The 21,508-nt window shown below is 39.6% G+C and overlaps 1 protein-coding gene across 6 annotated transcripts in view; it reads right to left on the bottom strand.

Annotated features, from left to right (window-relative positions):
- IL16 (interleukin 16) overlaps positions 1 to 21,508 on the bottom strand; it is a 128,077-nt gene that overhangs the window by 64,838 nt on the left and 41,731 nt on the right. For 4 of the 6 annotated variants that reach the window (XM_055363648.2, XM_063698770.1, XM_063698772.1 and 1 more), the window contains exon 2: positions 18,755 to 19,167. In XM_055363648.2, the coding sequence (XP_055219623.2) occupies positions 18,755 to 19,167 (413 nt within the window). Of the gene's footprint in view, positions 1 to 18,754; positions 19,168 to 21,508 lie in introns of those variants that run through there. The other 2 variants (XM_019011032.4, XM_019011031.4) reach the window with 2 other exon arrangements.

The following is a 21,508-nucleotide window of genomic DNA, read 5'->3' as shown; positions in this document are numbered from 1 at the left end:
GTCAGCCTAAGGTCCTTTATGTAGCAAAAAATATTTTTTTCTGAAATGAAAGGGAAATTAAGAGATTCTGAGATGAAGGAAAATGAATAGAATTTGTCACCACCAGAACTATCCCAAAAAAACAGCTAAAGGACATTCACAAAACAGAAGGAAAACAAACAAACAAACAAAAAGAATCTTAAAACGTTAGGAAGGAAAAACACATGGCAAGCAAAATATGAGTAAATACAATAGACTTTTCTTCTCTTGAGTTTTCTAAGTTGTATTTGATGGTTGAAGCAAAAAATGTTAACACTGTGATGTGGTTTTAAGTGTATGTAAAGGAAATATTTTAAGACAATTATAGCATAAACGAGGTAGGTAAAGAGAAATAAGTTTGCTACACTTCACTTGAATTGGTAAAATGATCACTAGTAGACTATAATGAGTTATGTCTATATAATGTAAAGCCCACAACAACAACTAAAAAAGCTATACAAGATTTTTTATAGAGACAATCAATGAAACAAAACTCTAGCAAGACTGCAACATTAATACAATAAAAAATAGAAGACACAAATTACTAATATCAGAAATAAAAGAGAAGCTATCACTACAAACCCTGAAGACTTCTGAAGGATAATAATGAAATGCTACAAACCACTCTACACACATAAATGTACTAAATGAAATGTACCAATTCCTCAAAAAGCACAAACTACCACAACTCTACAAATATGAAAAACATAATTTGAATAGTTCTATAACTATTAAGAACATTGAATTTGTAATTTCGAAACTTCCAAATGATAAACCTCTAGGGTCAGATAGCTTTACTGAAGAATTCTATCAAACATTTAAAGAATTAACATAAATTGTACACAGTCTTTTCCAGAAAATGGCAGAAAATACATCCCAATTCATCTTATTAAGCTAATATTATCTTGGTACCAAAACCAGAAAAAGATTTACAAAAAAAGAAAACTACAAGCCAATAGTCTTCATAAATATAGATGCATGGCCAGACATGGTGGCTCACGCCTATAACAACAGCACTTTGGGAGACTGAGGCAGGTGGATTGCTTGAGCTCAGGAGTTTGAAACCAGACTGGGCAACATGGCAAAACTCTGTCTCTACAAAAAAAATTAAGAAAATAAAAATTAGTCAGGCATGGTGGCACATGCCTATGGTGTCAGCTATTTGAGAGGCCGAGGTGGGAGGATTTCTTGAGCCTGAGAGGTGGAGATTGCAGTGAGCCATGATTGTGCCACTGCACTCCAGCCTGGATGACAGAGCAAGACCTTGCCTCAAAAAAAAAAAAAAAAAAAAAAAAAAAAAAAAAAATATATATATATATATATATATATATACTTATATAGCTAATATATAAGCAAAATGTTAGCAAATTGAATTCATCAATATATGAAAAGAATTATACATGATGACCAAGTGGAATTATTCTGGGAATGCAAGGATGGCTCAATATTCAAGAATCAATTGATGTTATTCACTCTATTAATAGGCTAAACAAGAAGAATCACATGATCATATCAATGAATGCAAAAAAATTTTTTGACCAAATTAAGTACCCAATCATGATTAAAAGCTGTCAGTACACTAGGACTAGAGGAGAATATCTTCAACCTCATAAAGAACATCTGCAAAAAACCTGTGGCTAAAACCATAATTAATAATGAAAACTAAATGTTTTCACCAAGACTGGGGACAAAGAAAGAATGCCCAATCTCAACACTCTTATTCAACATACTACTGGAAGTTCTACTTACTACAATAAGGAAATAAAAGAAAACAAAAAGCATAAAGATCAGAAAGGAAGAAATAAAACTGTCCTTGTTTGTTGATGATGTTGTTGTCTACACAGAAAAACTCAATGCCTAGAACTAATGAGTTTCAGTAATTCACAGGTATAAAATTAGCTTACAAAAATCAATTGTATTTCTATCTACTATCAATGAATATATGGACACCCAAATTAAAATGCATACCATTTATAATCACTCAAAAGAAAGCAAAATACTTAGGCATAAATCTGACAAAACATGTATAGGACTTGTATGCTACAAACTACAAAGACACTAATGAGAGAAATGAAAGATGATCTAAATAAATACAGAGACATACCATGTTCATAGATTGAAAAACTCAGCATAGTAAAGATTAATTCTTCCCAAACTGATATGCTGGTTTAACGCAATTCCTACCAAAACTTCAGTAAGACTTTTTGTAGATATAGACAAAATTATTCCAAAATTTATATGTAAATGCAAAGGGATTACATTAGCTAAAACGACTGAAATAGAAGAATAAAATGGGCAGAATCAGTCTACCCAATTTTAAGACTTAATGTATAGCTACAGAATTCAGCACTGTGTGATATTTGGTAAGAGATATACATAGATTAGAGAACACAGAAATAAGCCTGAAGCATATACCAAACTGATATGTGACAAAGATGCAGCTTGAATTCAATGGAAGAAAGATAGTTTTTTTCAACAAATGGTGCTATAATTGGATATCCACAGGAGAGAGAAAAAAAAAAGCTTGGTTTAAGTTTCACATTTTACACAAAAATTAACTCAAAATGGACTTACAAGTATAATGTAAGACTATGAAACTTCTAGAAAAAATAGGAGAAAAGGTGGAGATGGGGTTGGGAGGGAAGTGACTGTGGCTATATAAAGGTAACATGAGGGAACCTTGTGATGATGGAAATATTCTATATACTGGCTGCATCAACATCAGTAATATTCTACTATAATTTTACAAGATGTTACCATTGGGGGAAACTGGATTATACACAGATTTCTCTGTATTGTTTTCTTGTGACTTTTGGTGAATCTACCATAATTGCAAAATAAAATGTTTAATTAAAATAACTATTTAAAAATTGCATTCCATATGCCAGCAAATAGCAGTTCATAAATAGAATTATTAAAAAGATAAGAATTACAATGCACCAGAAAATGAGGAATGCCTGGGAACTAATCTAATGAAAGATATGTAAGCCCTTGCTGAAGAAAATTATAAAAATTGCTGAAATACATTAAATAAGGCCTGAATAACGCCGCAATATATGTCTATTAGAATGGTAGGCTTAATAGATGTCAATTCTCCCCCAAATTTATCTACAAATTTAATATAGTATCGAACTTTCAAGTCTTCTTTTTTTTAGATTTAAGCTTATCCTTAAATATTTATCAAGAAGCAAAGGGCCTCAAATAAATAAATATATCTAAATAAACACTAGGAAGGAGATACTTTCATACAAGAGAACAATACTTGTTTTAAAATACAGTGATTAAGACAATGGCTTATTGGCATACAAATCTTAAAAACTGACCAAATGGAATAGAATAGAGAGCCTAGAAACAACTCCATGTTCATAAGAGGAAACCTGAATTGTGACAAAACTAATACTTTAGATCTATGGGGAAAGAGACACTTTTCAACAGAGGGCGCTGGAACAATGGGCTAACTGTATGGAAAAAAAATGATAATGTACCCCTATACCTCACAGACATCAATTCCAGGTAGACTAAAAACATAAACACAAAAGGCAAAACTCTAAGATGTTTAGAAGACAACAAAAAAGAATAGATATTATAAAATAATGTTTATTACTTTAGGAAATGGTAACAATTTTTAAGAAGATACAAAAGCATAAAGTATAAAGGAAAGGATGATAAACCCCACATTAAAGTTAGGAACTTCTACTCATCGATTAAAAGAGTAAAAATGACAAATTAAAAGCTGGGAGAAAACAGAGAAAGCTGGGAAAAGAAGGAAGAAGACTAGCAAGCCAAAAGAAAAATAGAAAAAGGTTTGAATGAGCATATCACATTAAAGTTTCTATAAAATATGAAAAAAGGTTTATATACATACAACGTTATTAGTAATCAGGGAAATGCAAGTTACAACTAAAATTAGAAACAATTTCATTGCCCTGAGATTGGAGAAAGTTTAAAATCTGATGTTATCAAGGATTGATGAGGATGCAAAGGAACAAAGAAACTTACACCTGCTGATGGAAGGGTAGATTGGTATAACCACTTCAGAAAATAATTTGGCTTTATCTAGTATAAATGAAAATTCCCATACCCTTTGACTCACCATTTCCACACCCAGATTTATACTCTACTGAACTTGCACAGATGCCGCTGGAGGTATGTACAAGAATGCCCATGGAAGTATAGTCTCTAATTTAAAGTAGGTGAGGGGAAACGGGAAATATCTCAAATGTCCACCAGTAGTAGAATGGATAAATTGAGTGGTTTTCACACAATGGAAAACTCAAGAGCAGAGAAAAATCAATGAACTACAACAAAATGAAATAATATGAATGAATTCCTGGAACATAATATTGAATAACATAAACAAATTTACCAAAGAGGAATCACAGTGCAATAGCATTGATATCATGTTCACAAATAAGAAGAACTGAGACTTCCAATTCCAGGACAAGATGGTAGAGACTGACTTTCCTCCTCTTTGCTAAATACAACTAAATACCCTGGGAATTATTTAATAGACAACAATATAAGGATTCTGAAAGTCAGAATGAACTGGTTAGTTACCTCAGGACTTGGGAAACAACAATAGGGTGAGTTCCCTGGATTTTCTTTCTATCTACTATCTACCCCAAACTAGAGGCTGGAGAGGCCCGCAACCCAGAACTGCCAATAGGCAAAGCCAAAAACAAACAAACAAACAAACAAACAAACAAGACAAGCCTGTTCTCGCCAGCCTGGCTAAAACACCAGGAAAGGGGGAAGACCAGCAAAGACCTAGTAGGGAATCCCAGCCTCTGTTCCACAACCAGGGTGCCAAGATGTGATCTGATATGTCTACTTTAGCAGCAGCAAAATCCTAGGTTAACTCAGCCCCACTCTATCACTGGGGCACTGGCAAGTGGTCCAGTTCATCTTCAGAGGCAGCATCAGCTGAGTGCTTCATTTTTTTCTGCTCTCCACCTAGTAGAAAAAGAGGCCCAGGCCCTGCAGGTTTTTTCTGTCCCCAAACCTAAGCAGCAGATGGTCACCCAGTGGTACCAGGCAGCCCAGGAAAGGTCTTTTCACCCCAGTAGACAGAACTGCAGGGATTGAGCAAGACCACTGGTAGTGCCAGAAAAATGAAGCATACCAGAATAGCACTGCAAGGGCTCTGAACACTGAAATGCCGTTGTAACAAAAGCTCATAAGAGTAGGCCAGAACTACATGCTAATCCTAAACAGAGTGGCTGCCTACTAAAATAAAAGATCTAAGTCAGATGAAGAGTCTTCTCACATAATAATCAAAATGTCCAAGATACAATTGAGTCACTTATAATGTCAAGAACTGAGAATTCATGAGTCAAATGAGAAAAGACAAACTAAAATAAACCCAAATGAATCAACAACTAGATACATCATAATTAAACTTCTAAAAACTAAAGATGAAGAAAATTTGTTTAAATAACAAAAAGATGACACATTACCTATAAAGAAAAAAAAAAGAACACCAATTCAAATGACAGCAGATTTCACATCTGAAAACATGAAGGTCAGAAGTCAGGACACATTTTTTTAAGCATAAAGAAATTCATGTCAACCATAAATCCTATATCTATTGAAACTACCCTTCAGAAATGATGGAAAATAAAGATATTCTCAGGTAAAAAAAAAAAAAAAAACTAAAAGAATTCATTGCTAGCAGGCCTACCCTTAAAGAATGGCTAAAGGAAATTCTTCAAATACAAAGAAAATGATAAAATGTCTGGAACCTTTGGAAAGGAAAGAAGAAGAGTAGAATGAGTAAAAATATAAATAAACATAATAGATCATCTTTCCCTTTATGAGTTTTTTTACTTATATTTTATGGTTGGGGCAAAAGTTATAACAACACCTAATGAGGTGTTCAATAGATATAGAGAAAGTACTTAAAACAATAATATTTAAGAAATGGAGAAAAGTAAAGTGATCTAAATATAAGTAAGACTTCTACACTTTACTCAAAGTGGTAAAATGTCAGTACCAATAGGCTGCATAACAAGTTATGTGCATATATGGTAATATAACAGCAACCACTATGAAAACTATAAAAAGTTATATACTCAAAAGCATAATAAATAAATCAAAGTGGAACTCTTTAAAATGTTCAAGGATTACACCGGATGGCAAAAGAAAATAAATGGAGGAACAAGAAATAAAGGGAACAAACAGGAAACAAATAATAAAATGACAGACTTAAGTTCTAACATACAAGTTATTACTTTATATATAAACTGCTTAAATACACCAGTTAAAATACAGAGACTAGGCCGGGCGCAGTGGCTCACGCCTGTAATCCCAGCACTTTGGGAGGCTGAGGTGGGTGGATCATGAGGTCAGGAGTTCAAGACCAGCCTGGCCAAGATGGTGAAACCCCATCTCTACTAAAAATACAAAAATTAGCCAGGCATGGTGGCAGGTGCCTGTAATCCCAGTTACTTGGAAGGCTGAGGCAGAGAATTGCTTGCACCTGGGAGGCGGAGGTTGCAGTGAGCCGAGACTGCATCACTGCACTCCAGCCTGGGTGACAGAGCAAGACTCCGTCTCAAAATAAATAAATAAATAAAATAAATAAAATTAAAAAAATAAAATAAAGAGACTGGTAGAGTGAATAAAAATTTCTAAATGACCCAATTATATGCCATCCATAAGAAACTCACTTGAAACATAACAAATAGGTTGAAAATAAAAGGATAAAAAATAGACACCATGTAAATGCTAATCAAAAATAAGTGGAACTAAATAATAAAACATTCAGATATACAAACAGGTATGATAAAGTATAAAGAAAAGCAAGAGAATAATATACCCAAAATTAAGTGGTTACCTTAGAGAGGAGTGAGAATGGAAAGGCATCAGGTAGGAACATTCAAATAATCTCAAAGTTAATGGTAAGGTTTGTTTCTTAAACTTGATAATTGACACACCGGTGTATAGGGCATCTTTATTTTTTAGAGTATGTATACATCTTATAAATTCATTTTTATATGTTCAATATTTAATAAAATAATTTGAAGATCTTAAAATAATAAACTATGATACATGTGTGTGATGTATAGAATCTCATGCAGCCTTAAACCTTTTTTCAGACATTCTTCTAAACGGGGGGTGGAAACACAAATTGATACAGTAAATTCCTCCTACCTGCAGCTAGTTGCCATTCTTCAATGGGAATATATAAGTTTCTTAATTGTTTGTTGTTTCAAGCAGGGATGGTGGAAACTAAGGGTGCAGGATAAGAGGAGGATCAGGAAAAGATTTATGGCGGATGTTCCACTGAAGCTGAGCCTTACAGGATAACTAAAACTTGGGTTCATAAAGATGAGAGTGAGGAAGATATTCCAGGCAGAGAGCCACAAGGGCAAAGGCTTGGAGGCAGTAACCAGTGGGTTATATGTGAAGAACAGGGAGAAGCCTACATGGGTTGTAATGTACAAATGAAGGGCCATATTGAGAAATAGAGTTGGAAAGGTAGATGGTTTACTACTTCTTCCCAGTTTCCTTTCTTTTTTTGAGATGGAGTCTCCCTCTGTTACCCAGGCTGGAGTGCAATGGTGCGATCTCAGCTCACTGCAACCTCCACTTCCTGGGTTCAAGCAATTCTCCCTGCCTCAGCCTCCTGAGTAGCTGGGATTATGGGCACCCACCACCAGTCCTGGCTAATTTTTGTGTATTTAGTAGAGACAGGATTTTGCCATGTTGGCCAGGCTGGTCTCGAACTCCTGACCTCAGATGATCCACCTGCCTCAGCCTCCCAAAGTATTGTAATTACAGGCATGAGCCACTGTGCCCGGCCTTATTCTCCTCTTCTTTTCTACCTAACTCCTCTTCACTAACCAAATGATGTTCTGCCAGAGCTAATGAAATTCAAAAGGCCAACTCCTAAAACTAGCTTTCAGGAATAGTACAAAATGTTTTCTGGCAATAAAAACAGCAACTAGAAATCACATTGAATTGGGGAGACAGTCAGCAAGTGAAGATTAATCATACCTGTGGGCAGCCCCTCCTTGCTTCCTGCACATGGATCACCCTTGCCTCCCTGCTCATCCTCCCACACACTCAGGGGATACAGCTGACTCTGTGGGAGTCATGGAGCCCTAAGCTTCCCTCTCAGTGGCTGCTCTCAGCATCCATAAGTCGCTCTTCTGTGGCAGGAAGAGGCAGGCAGCCAAAAGATTGGGTTTCCCACTTGCCAAGAAGGCCCAGGCCCCAAAGCCACAGGCTGAGTTGCTCACAGGCAGCAAAGCAAAGGATTTTGTCTGCTGAAGGAAGGCTTTGACCACCTTTTCTCCAACCACAGCACATGCCAGAGATTCAGACGACTGATCTGACCTCATCAAATCCTGAGTCATGCTATATGAGTGGTGACACTGTCTGACCAATTACTTTGAATTTTTAAAGAAAGCAAGATTTTCCACTCTATGGAGGTCATTCTCATGTGGATAAAGCATTTCACATCTTTTTAGGAGGGCAGCTCTGAAGTGGGGACCTCCCACACATTCGGTCTCATCTGCTGCTGTCCTTCTTCCAGATCGAGTGCCCTGTAACTCCATATCCCACCCAATGGGAATGCCCAAAGCAATATCCAGTGTAAAGCCATGTGTTGACTCAAATAAACAAATGCAAGTTTGGGCCATGTGAATAGACTCTCTGCCTTAAGGGTGGTCTCATTATACCCTTTTATGGGTATAATGCCACTCCTTTCACAAACATTTATAGAGCCATTATTATGTGCCGTTCCCAGTCTCATTCAGTTCTGTGCTCCACCGTGTCGTAAAACATGGGGTTCCAGGTCTACTTTGTAACCTGCTCACATTCAACTGGAGAGAAATTGAGAAATGGGAGGCATGAGACTCCATCAGGAGAGCTTGTGCCCCTGATACAGTTTAGATGTTTTGTCTCCTCCAAATCTCATGCTGAAAGGTGATCCCCAGTGTTGGAGGGGGGGGCCTAGTGGGAAGTGTTTGGGTCACTGGGGGCAGATTCCTCATGAACGGCTTTGTGCTCTTTTTGTGGTCATGAGTTCACATGAGATCTGGTTGTTAAAAAGAGTCTGGGATCTCCTCTCTCTCTCTTGCTCCCTCTCTTGCCATGTGACACAACTGTTCCCTCTTCATCTTCCATCATGAGTAAAAGCTTCCTGAGACCTCACCAAAAGCCGAGTAGATGCTGGTCCCATGCTTGTATAGCTTGCAGAATGGTAAGCCAAATAAACCTCTTTTTTTTAAAAATTACCCAGTCTCAGGTATTCCTTTATAGAAATGCAAAATGGACTAACACAGCCCCCAACCTTATCTTTTCTCTGGGTCTGTGCTATCAATGGAGAATCACACCACTGGTATGCACAGTTCAAGGCTGGAGAGGTACCAGGGTAGCTGTTTACTGGGCATGGGGGCAGTGATTAGAGAACTACAGGTGTTCACATACATGCATTTATGGCCCCTAGTGGTGATGAACAGTGCTGAGAGTGGTACAAGAAAGAGAATCCTAGCTGGCAGCCAGGAGCCATGAAGTGGCTTTTCCTACACCATCACCTTCCAGTGGAAAACTCTGAGGAGTCCAAGAAATCAGTTGAACTTGGCCATCCAAGTTCTTATCAAGGTATATTTGTCAAGGAAGGAAGGTAGAACATGTATTTTTAACATATTTTACCTTGACTTATAACTTTTTAGACACTTAACATGTAGATCTCATGTGTACTTTCACTCTAGGGCCTACCTGTATTAGAGGCAGCCTGCTGCAGGCAGAAAGGAAGTGATCTTACCGAGAAACACATAAACGCAGGAAGGAATGAAAAATAATGGAAAATGTAAACATGTAAATTAGTGTACATGAATATTGACTCTATAGAATAATAATGATATAGTCTGGAGTTTTAAATATATGTAGAATTAAAATGCATGACAATAATACCAAAAAGTGGGCAAGTATAAATGGAGTTGTGTGTCCTAAGGTTATAGCATTATTTCAGAACTAGTAAAAAGTACAAATTTATATAAGACTAATATATTAAGACTGTATGTTGTATATTTTAATGATTAAAAAAGTAAAAAAATTATAGCTAACAAGCTAATCATAGGGGAAATGGAATAGTAAAAATTATGTTAGTCCAAAAGAGGGCAAGATGAGAGAGAAAACAGAATATAAAACACTTGAGACAATTAGACACTAAATAATAAGAGAGTACACATAGATCCAAACACATCTGAAATGATATTAAATGTAAATAGTGTAAACACCTACAATTCTAAAGACAAAGATTGAAGGAAGAACAACATAATTATATGATGCTTGCATGCGATATACTTTAAATATGTGAACACAGATTAAAGATAAAGAAGGAAAAAAGATATACCATGCAACCACTCACCAAAAGATAGTGGTGAAGCTATACTAGTATCAGACAATTTTTCAGAAAAAAATCAGCACTAGTCAAAAGAATATTTCGAAATTGTAAGAGCATTTATCAACCAAGACAACATAAAAAGTTATAAAGGTCTATGCACATAAAGTATAGCTTCAAAATATATAATGCAAAAATTGACAGAACTAAAAGGAGAAACAGACCAATCTACAATAATAATGAGAGGCTTTAACATGCTTCTTTCAGCAAATAATTGAGAGCTGGAATTGATAAAGTTAAAAAAGATTGGGAAAATAGCTAACAAGCTATTCATAGGGGAAATGGGTAGACAAATATCTTCTCTATTTGACTATTCATGCAAATTAATGGTTATTGTGGAATTTGACCTAATAGACAAATATAGAAGATGGCACTCAACTAATATGTATGTATATACAGATATATATATGCATACACATACACAGACATATATACACATTTTTTGTGTGTATATATGTGTGTGTGTATATACATGTATATATATTCTCAACAAATTTCCAGTGATTAAAATCATTCGCAATACATTCTCTTCTTTAACTATGGAACAATTAGTCTAGGAATCAATCAAGACACACACACACACACACACACACACACACACACACACACACAGAAAGAGAAGACATATGTATCAATATTAGGAATGAAAAATGAACATCACTATGGTTTTTACCAATGCCTAAAAAATAACAAGTATACACACACGCAAATCAATGTAAGTAAAGCTGAGAAAATGTGAGTAACGTTAATGGTTTGCATCAAAATCAATACGCTGGTTGTGCTACTGTACTAGAGTTATGCAAAATGTTACTTTTGGGGAAAACTGGGAAAAGGTACACAGGATCTTTCTATTATTCTTTATAACTTCATGTAAATCTACAACTATCTCAAAATTTGAGTAAAAATATAAGATTTTTATTAACAACTTCATGCTAATAAATTTGGAAATTCAGATGAAACAAATTCTCAGAAGAAAAATGCATCTTACCAAAACTGATATGAAAAGAAGTTGAAAATTTGTTTAGTCCTATTTCCACTAAATAAATACAGTGATAATTTAAAACCTTTCCAAAAAGAAATCTCTAGTCCCAGACGGCTCATGGGTGAATTCTTCAACCATTTTAAGAAAGTATAGCACCAATGTAAGTCAAAGTATTCCAGAAAATGGAAAAGAGAAAGTATTTCCTAACTCATTTCATGAGGTCAAAATACCCATAGTTTGAAAACCAGACCAAAACATTACCAGAAAGGAAAGTTTTAGGTTATCTCTCTCATAAACACAAGTGGCAACAATTACTAACAAAATATTAGCATATCAAATCCAGAGTTATATTAAAAGGACAATACATCATAGCTAAATTGAGTTTATTCCAGGAAGACAAAGTTGTTTCAACATTCAAAAAAGTCAATTGGTGAAATTCACTACATGAAAAAGTAAAGTATAAAACTCCATACGAGCATCTCAACAAATGCAGGAAAAAATCATTTCACAAAATTCAACAATTTATGTTGGGGGTGGGGGTGGGGGGGAGGCAAAATAAAACCTCTGCCAATTGTGAACAGAGGCAAACTTCCTTAATCTAATGAAGCGTAGCTACAAAAAAACTACAACAAACATCATATGTACAGACATAATAATAACGAAACTTTCCCCTTGAGATTAGGAATGAGACAAGGATGCCTGTTATCACCACTTCTATTCGACATTGCACTGTAGGCCCTAGCCTGTAAAATAAAGGGGAAAAAAGTATAAAAATTGGAAGGGGAGAAATAGAGCTCCGCTTATTCAGAAATGGTAGGTAATGATTGGGTATGCTGAAAAATAAACAACAACAACAAAAATCTCCAATCAAACTTTGCAGAAATATATCATGTAAAGGGACTGGAATATCAAGTACTGTAAAGATGTCAGTCTTCTTCAGATTGATCTATAAAGCCAATGCAATTCCAATAAAAATTCCAACGGAAAAACCAAGTCTAGTTTTTAAGAACAAATGTGGAGGACTTACACGACCAAATATCATAAAGCTTATTAGAAAGCTTCAGTAAATTGAACTGTGCAAAAATAGGAAAAATAAAAGACTAATAGATCAGAATAGAGAAACCAGAAATAGACCTATACATATGTGATCCTTGACTTATAAAAGAGATGACACTGCTATGCAGTGGGGTGAGGACAGGATTTCCAAAAAATGGTGTTGACTACATTGGATATTCACGTAGGAAAAAAGTTAGCAGCTAACTCACAACATATACAAAAATTTATTTAATGTGAATTAAAGATCCAATTGTGAAAGATAAAACAACCAAGCTTCTAGAAAAAACATGAGGAAATATCTTTATGACCTTCGGGTAGGCCAAGCAGAGTGGCTCACTCTTGTAATCCCAGCACTGTGGGAGGCCAAGGTGAGTGGATTGCTTGAATGCAGAAGTTTGAGAACAGCCTGGGCAACATGGTGAAATCCCACCTCTACAAAAAATACAAAAATTAGCCAGGCATGGTGGCATGTACCTGTAGTCCCAACTACTCAGGAGGCTGAAAGGGGGGATCACTTGAGCCTGGGAGGTTGAGGTTGTGGTGAGCCCATGTTCATGCCATTGCATCCCAGCCTGGGTGACAAAGCAAGACCCTGTCTTAAGAGAGGGAGAGAGGGAGGGAGAGAGAGAGAGAGAGAGAGAGAGAGAGAGAGAGAGAGAGAGAGAGACAGACCGACCTTGGATAGATCTCCCCTCCCCTCCCCTCCTCTCCTCTGCTCTCCTCAGCTCTCCTCTCCTTTCCTGCCCACCTGCTTGCCTTCCTTTTTTCAGAGACAAGGTATTGTTATGTTATGTTGCTATGTTATGTTATTGTTATATTATGTTATATTGTTATGCTGCCCAGGCTGGTCTCAAAACCTCCTTGGGTTCAAGGGATCCACCTACCTCAGCCTCCCAAAATTCTGGGATTACAGGCATGAGTCACTGTGCCCAGCCAGAAAATGATTTATTTGTGTATCTGGGGCCAGGTTTGACTTCTGAGATGTAGGAGTGATCCTTCTCACTCCTGCCTCCAGCTTTCTCTCCCCTTCCTCCACTGTCTCCCTCTGCATTTTCACCTCCATCTTCACCTGCATCCCCCATGCTCTGATGCCCTTTAACTCTCCAGGGAATCCTACCTTTGTCCGCCACCCATGTATACTGAGCCTCCTGGAGAGGTGGACAGGAGAGTCAACTTGACCAGAGCTCATTTGCTGATTGCTAAGATTGCTTTGATTTCACAGAAATCTTAGCTGAACCCATTCCTTCTAGGGAAGCTCCATAATGAAGGGTGTAAATCCTATTATTGTGGAATATTCTAGGGAAATGAAAGGTAACCTAGAAGCCTCTTTGTAGGATATAATTCCCCCACTACTCATTCTCTGGCTGAGACCTTTCCTTAAGAAAACTGAGCAAGGAATGCCATTCGGGTTGGGGAAGAGATAAGGGACAGAATTAACTATGCTTACACCTGCCCCCTTCTCTAGACTGCAAGTTCCCTGAGGGTATAATATCAAATCTATTTCTTTATCTCCAGAGGACAGCTCATAACAAGTCCCTGCCAATGTCTGAAGAAAGAGAAAGAAATAAGGAAGAAAGGAGAAGGAAGAGAGGAAAGAGGATAGGGAGAGTTTGACCTTTCGTTCCCTCTAACTGAGCTGCCTTCCATTTGGCCTTAACATCCTACTTAAAGGGCATTTAAAAATACTCTTCCCATTTGCAAACAGACAGGGGCTGGAGTAGCCAGTGAGTCCCTGTATTCCTTCTTTCAACGTTCTAAGTCTGATAAATTGTATTTGCTTTTGTTTATTAACTTAGGAAGCCTGACTTTTGACATTCTTCCATTTGAATTCATCTCCAGGGGTCTAGAAGCTCCCCCAGAACAAACAGCCCTAATCAGTAATTTCATGCACAACACAGATTCAAATGCTTAATTAGTTTGGATTCTTCACGCCCATGCCCCGCTTTGGCACATCCTGGGGCATTAATTTACCCAGTCTTTTCTGGGCCAAACACAACCCATCCAATAAGGCTTTAAAAAAAAAAGTTGGCTGTTTATATAACTTCCTCTTCTTTAATTTTTATATTAGGCGTTTCCAGAGGAGAGGCTAACGTCACAGGGCCTCATTCCAGATGTTGTTTTGAAATCAGTGTAACCATGGCATTGCTGGAGCCTGCAGAGTTCATCTGGGCCAACTGAGTCACGCCTGGGTGCAGGGCCACTGGCGAGGGGAGGCAGGGAGGGAGGCAGACAGGGCATGGACTAGAGTGTCCCTGTGAGAAGGGAGAAGTGAGTGGGTATGGGCTATTGAGTACTCTGAGCTTCTCCAGAAAGGATATGAGGACCTGCTGTCGCCTTTGGCCTTGCTGACCTGGAACCTTTGATTGCAGGACTTGCTTAGACAACTGAAACCCTCCCTTGCTTAGAATTCACTCTTGGATCTTTAAGGATCACCTGTGCTCTTTAAAAAAAAGAACAAGAGAGCTCAGGTTCTGAATTGGACAATGCCCCTCTCTGTTGTCCCAGTTCATCCCTGCCTCAAACTTGACTCCACTGTGCTCATCACCTCTTCTGCCACCCCCAGCAAATTCTTCCAAGCCCCCGTGAGCTCCTGCAAGCCCCTGCGAGCCCATATCCCTCTGCCCATTCCCACCTCTTACCACCATCCAGACTGGTTTCCTGGAATATCCTGCTTTCAACAGCCACCTCCCCCAGGACGCCCCTCCCCACACTGTCTGCCCTCCTCGGTGTACCCATGATTTCCCTGACATGTCTGTGCCTGCACTTTGGCCACATCAGAAATAAGAATGATCCAGTTTGTCCCTGTCTCCATCATTATCCTCTGAGCATCGTCAACTATAACTCTTACACACTGTATAGCACATTGAAGGGACTCAGTAAATGTGATTGAATTCATTAAGTGCTTAATTCCTCAGAATTAGTGCCCCCATGCTAAAATAGAAATAATAATAATCATCATATTTATCAAGCAATTACTATGTGCATTGTTCTGTTTTAGGTGAATTTTCTCATGTAAGTGCCTATAATGTTATCCTTATAATATCCATATGAGATATACACTATTTTTAACTTTCTCCATTTAACAGGTGAGAAAACTGAGGCACAGAGAGGTAAAGTGGATTGTCTAGGATTACACAGCTAGTAACTGAGAAAGTCAGACCACAACCTAGGCAGTCAGATTAATGAGCCCACACACCTAACCCCTGTGCCATATTGCCCTTCAGAAATAGCAATATTGCTATTATTGTATTAGTATATGTATATTTGATAATATGCATCATTAACATATTCTACTACCTTCCTCCCAAGGTTTGGGGGAAAGGAAGACAATGAGATAAGAGTCGTGAAAACATTTTTAAAACCAAAATATGGACTGGGTGCGGTGGCTCACTCCCCCAAGCACTTTGGGAGGCCAAGGCGGGCAGATCACTTGAGGTCAGGGGTTTGAAACCAGCTCAGCCAACATGGTGAATCCCCATTTCTACTAAAAATATTTTTAAAATTAGCTGGGTGTAGTGGTGGGCTCCTGTAATCCCAGCTACTCTGGAGGCTGAGGCAGGAGAATCACTTGAACCCAGGAGGCAGAGGTTGCAATGAGCTGAGATCGCACCCCTGTACTCCAGCCTGGGCAACAGAGCGAGACTCCGTCTAAAAAAAAAAAAAAAAAAAAAAAAATCTGTTGTACATGTGAATCACAAAGAGATGAAAAGGTGAAGTTTGTTCTTTCCCCTGCCCAGGTCCCTCCCCATGCCCACTCCTTCCCCGTGCCATCTAGCCATTCCCAAGTATCCAGCCTCCTGCTGTGGAATAGGTACAAGGACAGAGTGATAGACGTGCTCACCTGTGCCCGGAGACCCCAGCATAAGCACTCAGACCTCTCCTTGCCTGTCTTTGCAGACGCATGTCCCTTCGCCTGGAATTCTCTCCCATCCACCTCTGCTTAGTACAACTGCGCACCCTTAAGAGCACAACTCACCATTTTCCTGACCATTTTTCCAGCCCCTCCTGTTTTGCATGTTGGGACAGGGCACCTCCTTCCCCTACTACCCCCAGGTGCTCAAGCTGAAACTTCTACCCCCAGGTGCTCACAGGCTGAAACTTGCAGTTGAAGTTTACTTCTCTCATTCTCTCACATGCTACATCCTTGCATCAACAAATCCCTACCTTGGCCATTCTCAGTGCCTCTACCACCACCACCTCAGTCCAAGCCACATCATTTCTGGCCTGGGTTATTGCTGCAGTCCCCCTCACTGGTCTCCCTACACTCCACTCTCCACTCAGCAGTCAGAGTGCTCCTTTTAAAGCACCAATCTGAGCATGTCACTTTCTTACTCAAAATCCTCCAATGGCTTCCCATCCTTTGTAGAATAAAATTCCAAGTCCTTGCCACAGCCCTTGTTCTGGTCCCTGGCTGCCACCTCAACTTGGTCTTCTACCATCCTCCTCTTTCCTCTTTACCCCAGGCATACCAGTCTCCTTGATGCTCCTAGGCACACTCTTGCTTCCTGTCTTTGTACATGCTGTTCCCACTGCCTGCAATGCCCTTCCCCAGGTGGGCACGTGATGCACCCCCCTCCACTTCATTCAGGTCCTTGCCAAAATGTCACATCTTTAGAGAAGCGTTTGTGATTACCTTTTCAATAAAAAGCAGTAACCCCTCCTCATCACTCTCTATCCCCTTATCCTTCTTAATATGTCTTCATAGTCCTTCACTATTTAATATTATATTATATATCAAGTTGTTATTATCTACATCCCCAAATCAGAATAAAAGTTGCAATAGGGCAAGGACTGAGTCTGTTTTGCTCACTCCCGTGCCTGGCTTAAGTATTTACTGAATGAAGGAAGGAATGACAGCATCCCCAGAGACATGCTGCCTTTTTCCTTTGAGCCTCCCACAGCCCTCCTACACCCCTCTTGTAGTGTATTTTTCACTCTATTTTAAGTGAGTTATTTCAGGGCAAAGACTGGACCCCCACTGTGCCTTGCAGATAATAGGTGCTCAGGAAATACCTACGATATTAAGTGGAAGCATGTGAATAATCCATTCTAGGATTCTGCTGAGGTCTTGAAATAATTTTTGAATTTCATTTAGGTGAGCACTAATCTAGATACATTCATAATGTCACTAATAAATTTGACTCTCAGTTGGTGGATTGGATTTTTTCACATCATTAATGGCAGGCTGGGAGCCTGGCGAGCCTCCCCCAAACCCACTGGGCTGATGGCTTCTCCTTCTACCCAATTAAGTAAGTGCAGGACATATTAATAGAAGTCACATCATGGGTTATAGAGCAGACTGGGCTGGGTGAGGCTCTTAAGGATGCTGTGGAGTCCTTAAGGCCCTTAACACAAATGTTGTTTATTATGTGTGTTAAATAGTGATTTCCCTCCTGAAGAAGGCAAGCTGTACAGAGGTGACAGACCCCTTTCAAAGGTACTGGAATGTCTTCCCTATTTATATTCATAGACTGGCAGTAGGCTATAGGAGAAATGTCTGTATGTTGGCTTATCACTGAGTTAGCAGCACTGACCCCATGGTTCAGGGCCATCTGGACCCTTAAGAAATCTCACCTTTGATAAAAGCCACAGCACTTGATAGCAAAATATTTTACTCGGTCTAGATTTCTGGTATTCTGCAATCTCCATCTCATTATGATGACAAAAATTGAAATATGATATAACAGAAAGGAAAACATTCTGAATTCTGGCAGGTCCCCAAACACTGCTTATTTCCCCCTCCCCTACTGATGGCTCCACTTGCCACCTTCAGCATCTACACCTATGTTGAAAATGGCAGAAGGTACCTGGAAAATGTTCACAGTCAGCATTCAGGGAACAAACTCACTCATCTGGCACCCCTTACCTTGCTTGCCATAAGGCCTCCTTCTCTGCCCAGGCCCTATAAGTCTGTTTCTATAAGTCTACAAGAAAGATGTGATTTGGCCTGCCTATGGTATGCTCTATAATGCCTGTCTAGAGAAGAGAGCTTCCCAGTGTATTGACTACTGCATCTGGCATTTTCCATCAGGGATCTAGGCTCAGTTTACCTTGGAGTGACATAGTGCTTCCCTGAACCTCTCAAGCAAGAGTGTTAACTGAGCCTGATTCACTCCCATACTCATTGTTATAGTTCCAGTGGGCCCTGCCTCAACTTTTTTCTTGCTCTCTTTCAGAATTATAACTCTGCAGCTTCATGATTTTTGAATAAATGGATTCAAAGACTTTAATTCACAGCACCAGAAACCAACTGCAGGCTATTTCAGACCTGCAAAGCCTGGGCATACCTTCATGAAGAATATCCTCCTACAGGTCTTGCCTCGATCATTCCCAGCTGCTTGGAGTTGAGCAGCCTCTGAGGCCAGTGCTAGATCAGGAACACTGCTGGGCCCAGCCTCCGATGTGTCTGCCAGCTGCACAGATGAGTGGAAAACTCCCTCTTTGCCCTGGGCCAAGGAAATCTCAAAGGGATCAGGATATTTCTCATCAGGGCTAGAGCCATCGTCACTGGTCTTAGCATTACAGAGCATCAGGGACCTGGAGATGGACCGAAATTTTGCGGATTTTCTGCTCTTTCCAGCGCGGCTGTGCGACTCCATCCTCAAAGAGGAAGTGAAGCTGCCTTTCTTCCTTTCCTGGTCTCTAGCCCTTGGCTGACGGGTGGCCACTGGACAGGGCTTAGCTGCCACTTCATGAGTCCCTAGAGGAAAGAGGAAATGGGAAGAAGCAATGTGACTTGCTGCTGAGAAGTGGAGCTGCACACGAGTCCTGGATCTGAGCCACGGGTTCTTGGTGCCCGTGAAGCAGGACAGATGGGCAGATCATCCTTTAAGATCACTGGCCCTTCCAGTGTGCCAGCCAAATGGGGCTCAGTTAACCCAAGCGGTTAACACCCACTCCACTCCCAGTGTCATGGAGACCTAGCCCCAGAGCTTCTCATTCTATAGACAAGGGAACTGAGGTGCAGAGAGGGTAAGTACCAACCCAAGGCACTAGCAGAAAAGCCAGTAATAAGTTATAGGAGACAGTTTAGGGATCTTAGAGGCCAGTACTTTGTGAGGTTTTTAAACTTGGAAGCCATTCTTTAAACAAAAGTGTGCAGTGAACTCCAGTCTATAGAGCAGACCAAAGATGGGAAAACCAAAACTAAGTTCCACTTCCCTGGTCCCCTTGGTAACTTCACCCTTGATAACTCCCATGGCATCTCCAAAGAAACCCCAGAATCCATGGAGCTGAGTCTGAAGACCACTGATGTCTTATGTCCTCCATTGACAGATGAAGAGCCCAAGGCTAGGAAGGTTGCAAGTCTTACCTAACACTGACCTGCCAGAGTTGATGTGAGCATAAAAGAAGGTGACACTTGGCAAGTGCCTGCCAAAGGGATGAGCACATAACAGGCTCCTGGCAAACATGAGTGCCTTTCTCCAGGCCTAAAGTCAAACACTTGGCCAGAGTCACAGTCAGGCCCAGGGGCTCCTGCTTCATCACCTATCCCCACTGGGTCAAACTCTCACAGCCAGAGAGACCAAAGATGGGCTTTCCAGTCAGGCCAACATCCTGGCTCAGCTTTGCCAAGAGGAGCCTCCCATGGATTCAGTTTCCATGAAGCAGGTGGTGAAAGGAGCCCTGATGCTGTATCCTAAAAAGTTCTGACTCAGGCCCAAGCCACAAAAGAGAGGCTGTGGCCAGAACAACAAATTGTGGGATGCTCTTGGCCTATTGGTACTGCTGTTTGCGCACATCCAGTATTGAATAAGGAATAGCAGAGACCTAATAACATTTCATTACGTCAAAACCCTTTCACATATCCTCCAAAAGGAGAATTTCTGCCTAAAAATAGACTGTTTTTCAGCACTCAAATTGCACACATTTATTGTTTTCTGTATTAGCTCTTTGATTTTATCAGTTTATTCACCAACCATCCCAGTAATCAATAGCAACAAACAAAAATGAATTAATGATTGATTGAAAGTCTACAATATATCAGGCACTGTGCTTGATGCTTTAGTATAAATTAATTCAGTTTTGATCCATTTTATCAAGCACCCTCTTGTCAACATGCCTAAGTTTTGTACTCTATGTCCTTCCATCTCAAATGATAGTAAAACTCCAATCACAGACAAATCCAAGCCTCTGCAGAGTTCATGCCTGACTGTGGGTCTCTAAGCCTTGAAGGAGACACTCTCACTCCTGAACAGATTGGTATCATGAAACATTCGTGGCCACCAACTGGGCCTCCAGCTCTGGCCAACAGTAGTACTGTTTCAGTAATCAGCTTGATAACACATTTCCAACAATGTCTGTTTGAAAACTTCACTATGGTTTGCCAGGCATTGCTCTCATTGCTTTCCTATTTAGTTCTCATAAACTCTGTGGTAGCCTCCATCAATATCCTCATTTTACAGAAGAGATACTAAGGCACAGGGAGGTTAGGTGACTTTCTCAAGATCACACAGCTAGGACTCAGTAAAAGCAGGAATCAAACCAGGCAATCTGGCTCTTAAGCCTGCATGCTTTACCCTGGCTCTACCGTCTCATTGATTATTGCCTTTCTCAGCTTTAGCCTCAGTCTCTTCCTCTGTGCTGGATCTTTATCCTCAGCACATGAACACACTCAAACATTTTATGTCTTTCAAACACTATATGTTAACTCCATGTCCTCCTCTTGTCACTTGCTTTTCCTTTATCCCCTTCATGTCTTCTTGAGAAAATGTTCTGCACTTTGTACTTCCTCCCCTCATGCTTACCTCCTCTTCAAGCCTCAGCCCACAGAGTCAGCTTCCTTTCTCTACAGCCACTGAAACTGTTGTATCAGGTCTGCCTTTTACAAACCCCAGTGCCATGAACCAAAGTCCAGAGGCCAAATCTGCTTGGTTAAAAAGCTTGCTGCATTTTGAGAGGATTTGTTAACCAGTATATCAATGCTCAGATCCATTGGCAGAAGAATATATACGTTTCAAGCTTTTAGAGTAGTTTTCTCTTTTACCTCATTATTGCCTTTAGTTCCAGATGTCATCTTCCAAATGCAAATTGTGAATGTT

Source organism: Gorilla gorilla, chromosome 16, assembly GCF_029281585.2.
Source record: "Gorilla gorilla gorilla isolate KB3781 chromosome 16, NHGRI_mGorGor1-v2.1_pri, whole genome shotgun sequence".
Taxonomy (NCBI): domain Eukaryota; kingdom Metazoa; phylum Chordata; class Mammalia; order Primates; family Hominidae; genus Gorilla; species Gorilla gorilla.
The sequence above is the reverse complement of the archived record's forward strand: the minus strand, read 5'-3'. Positions and strand labels throughout refer to the sequence as shown.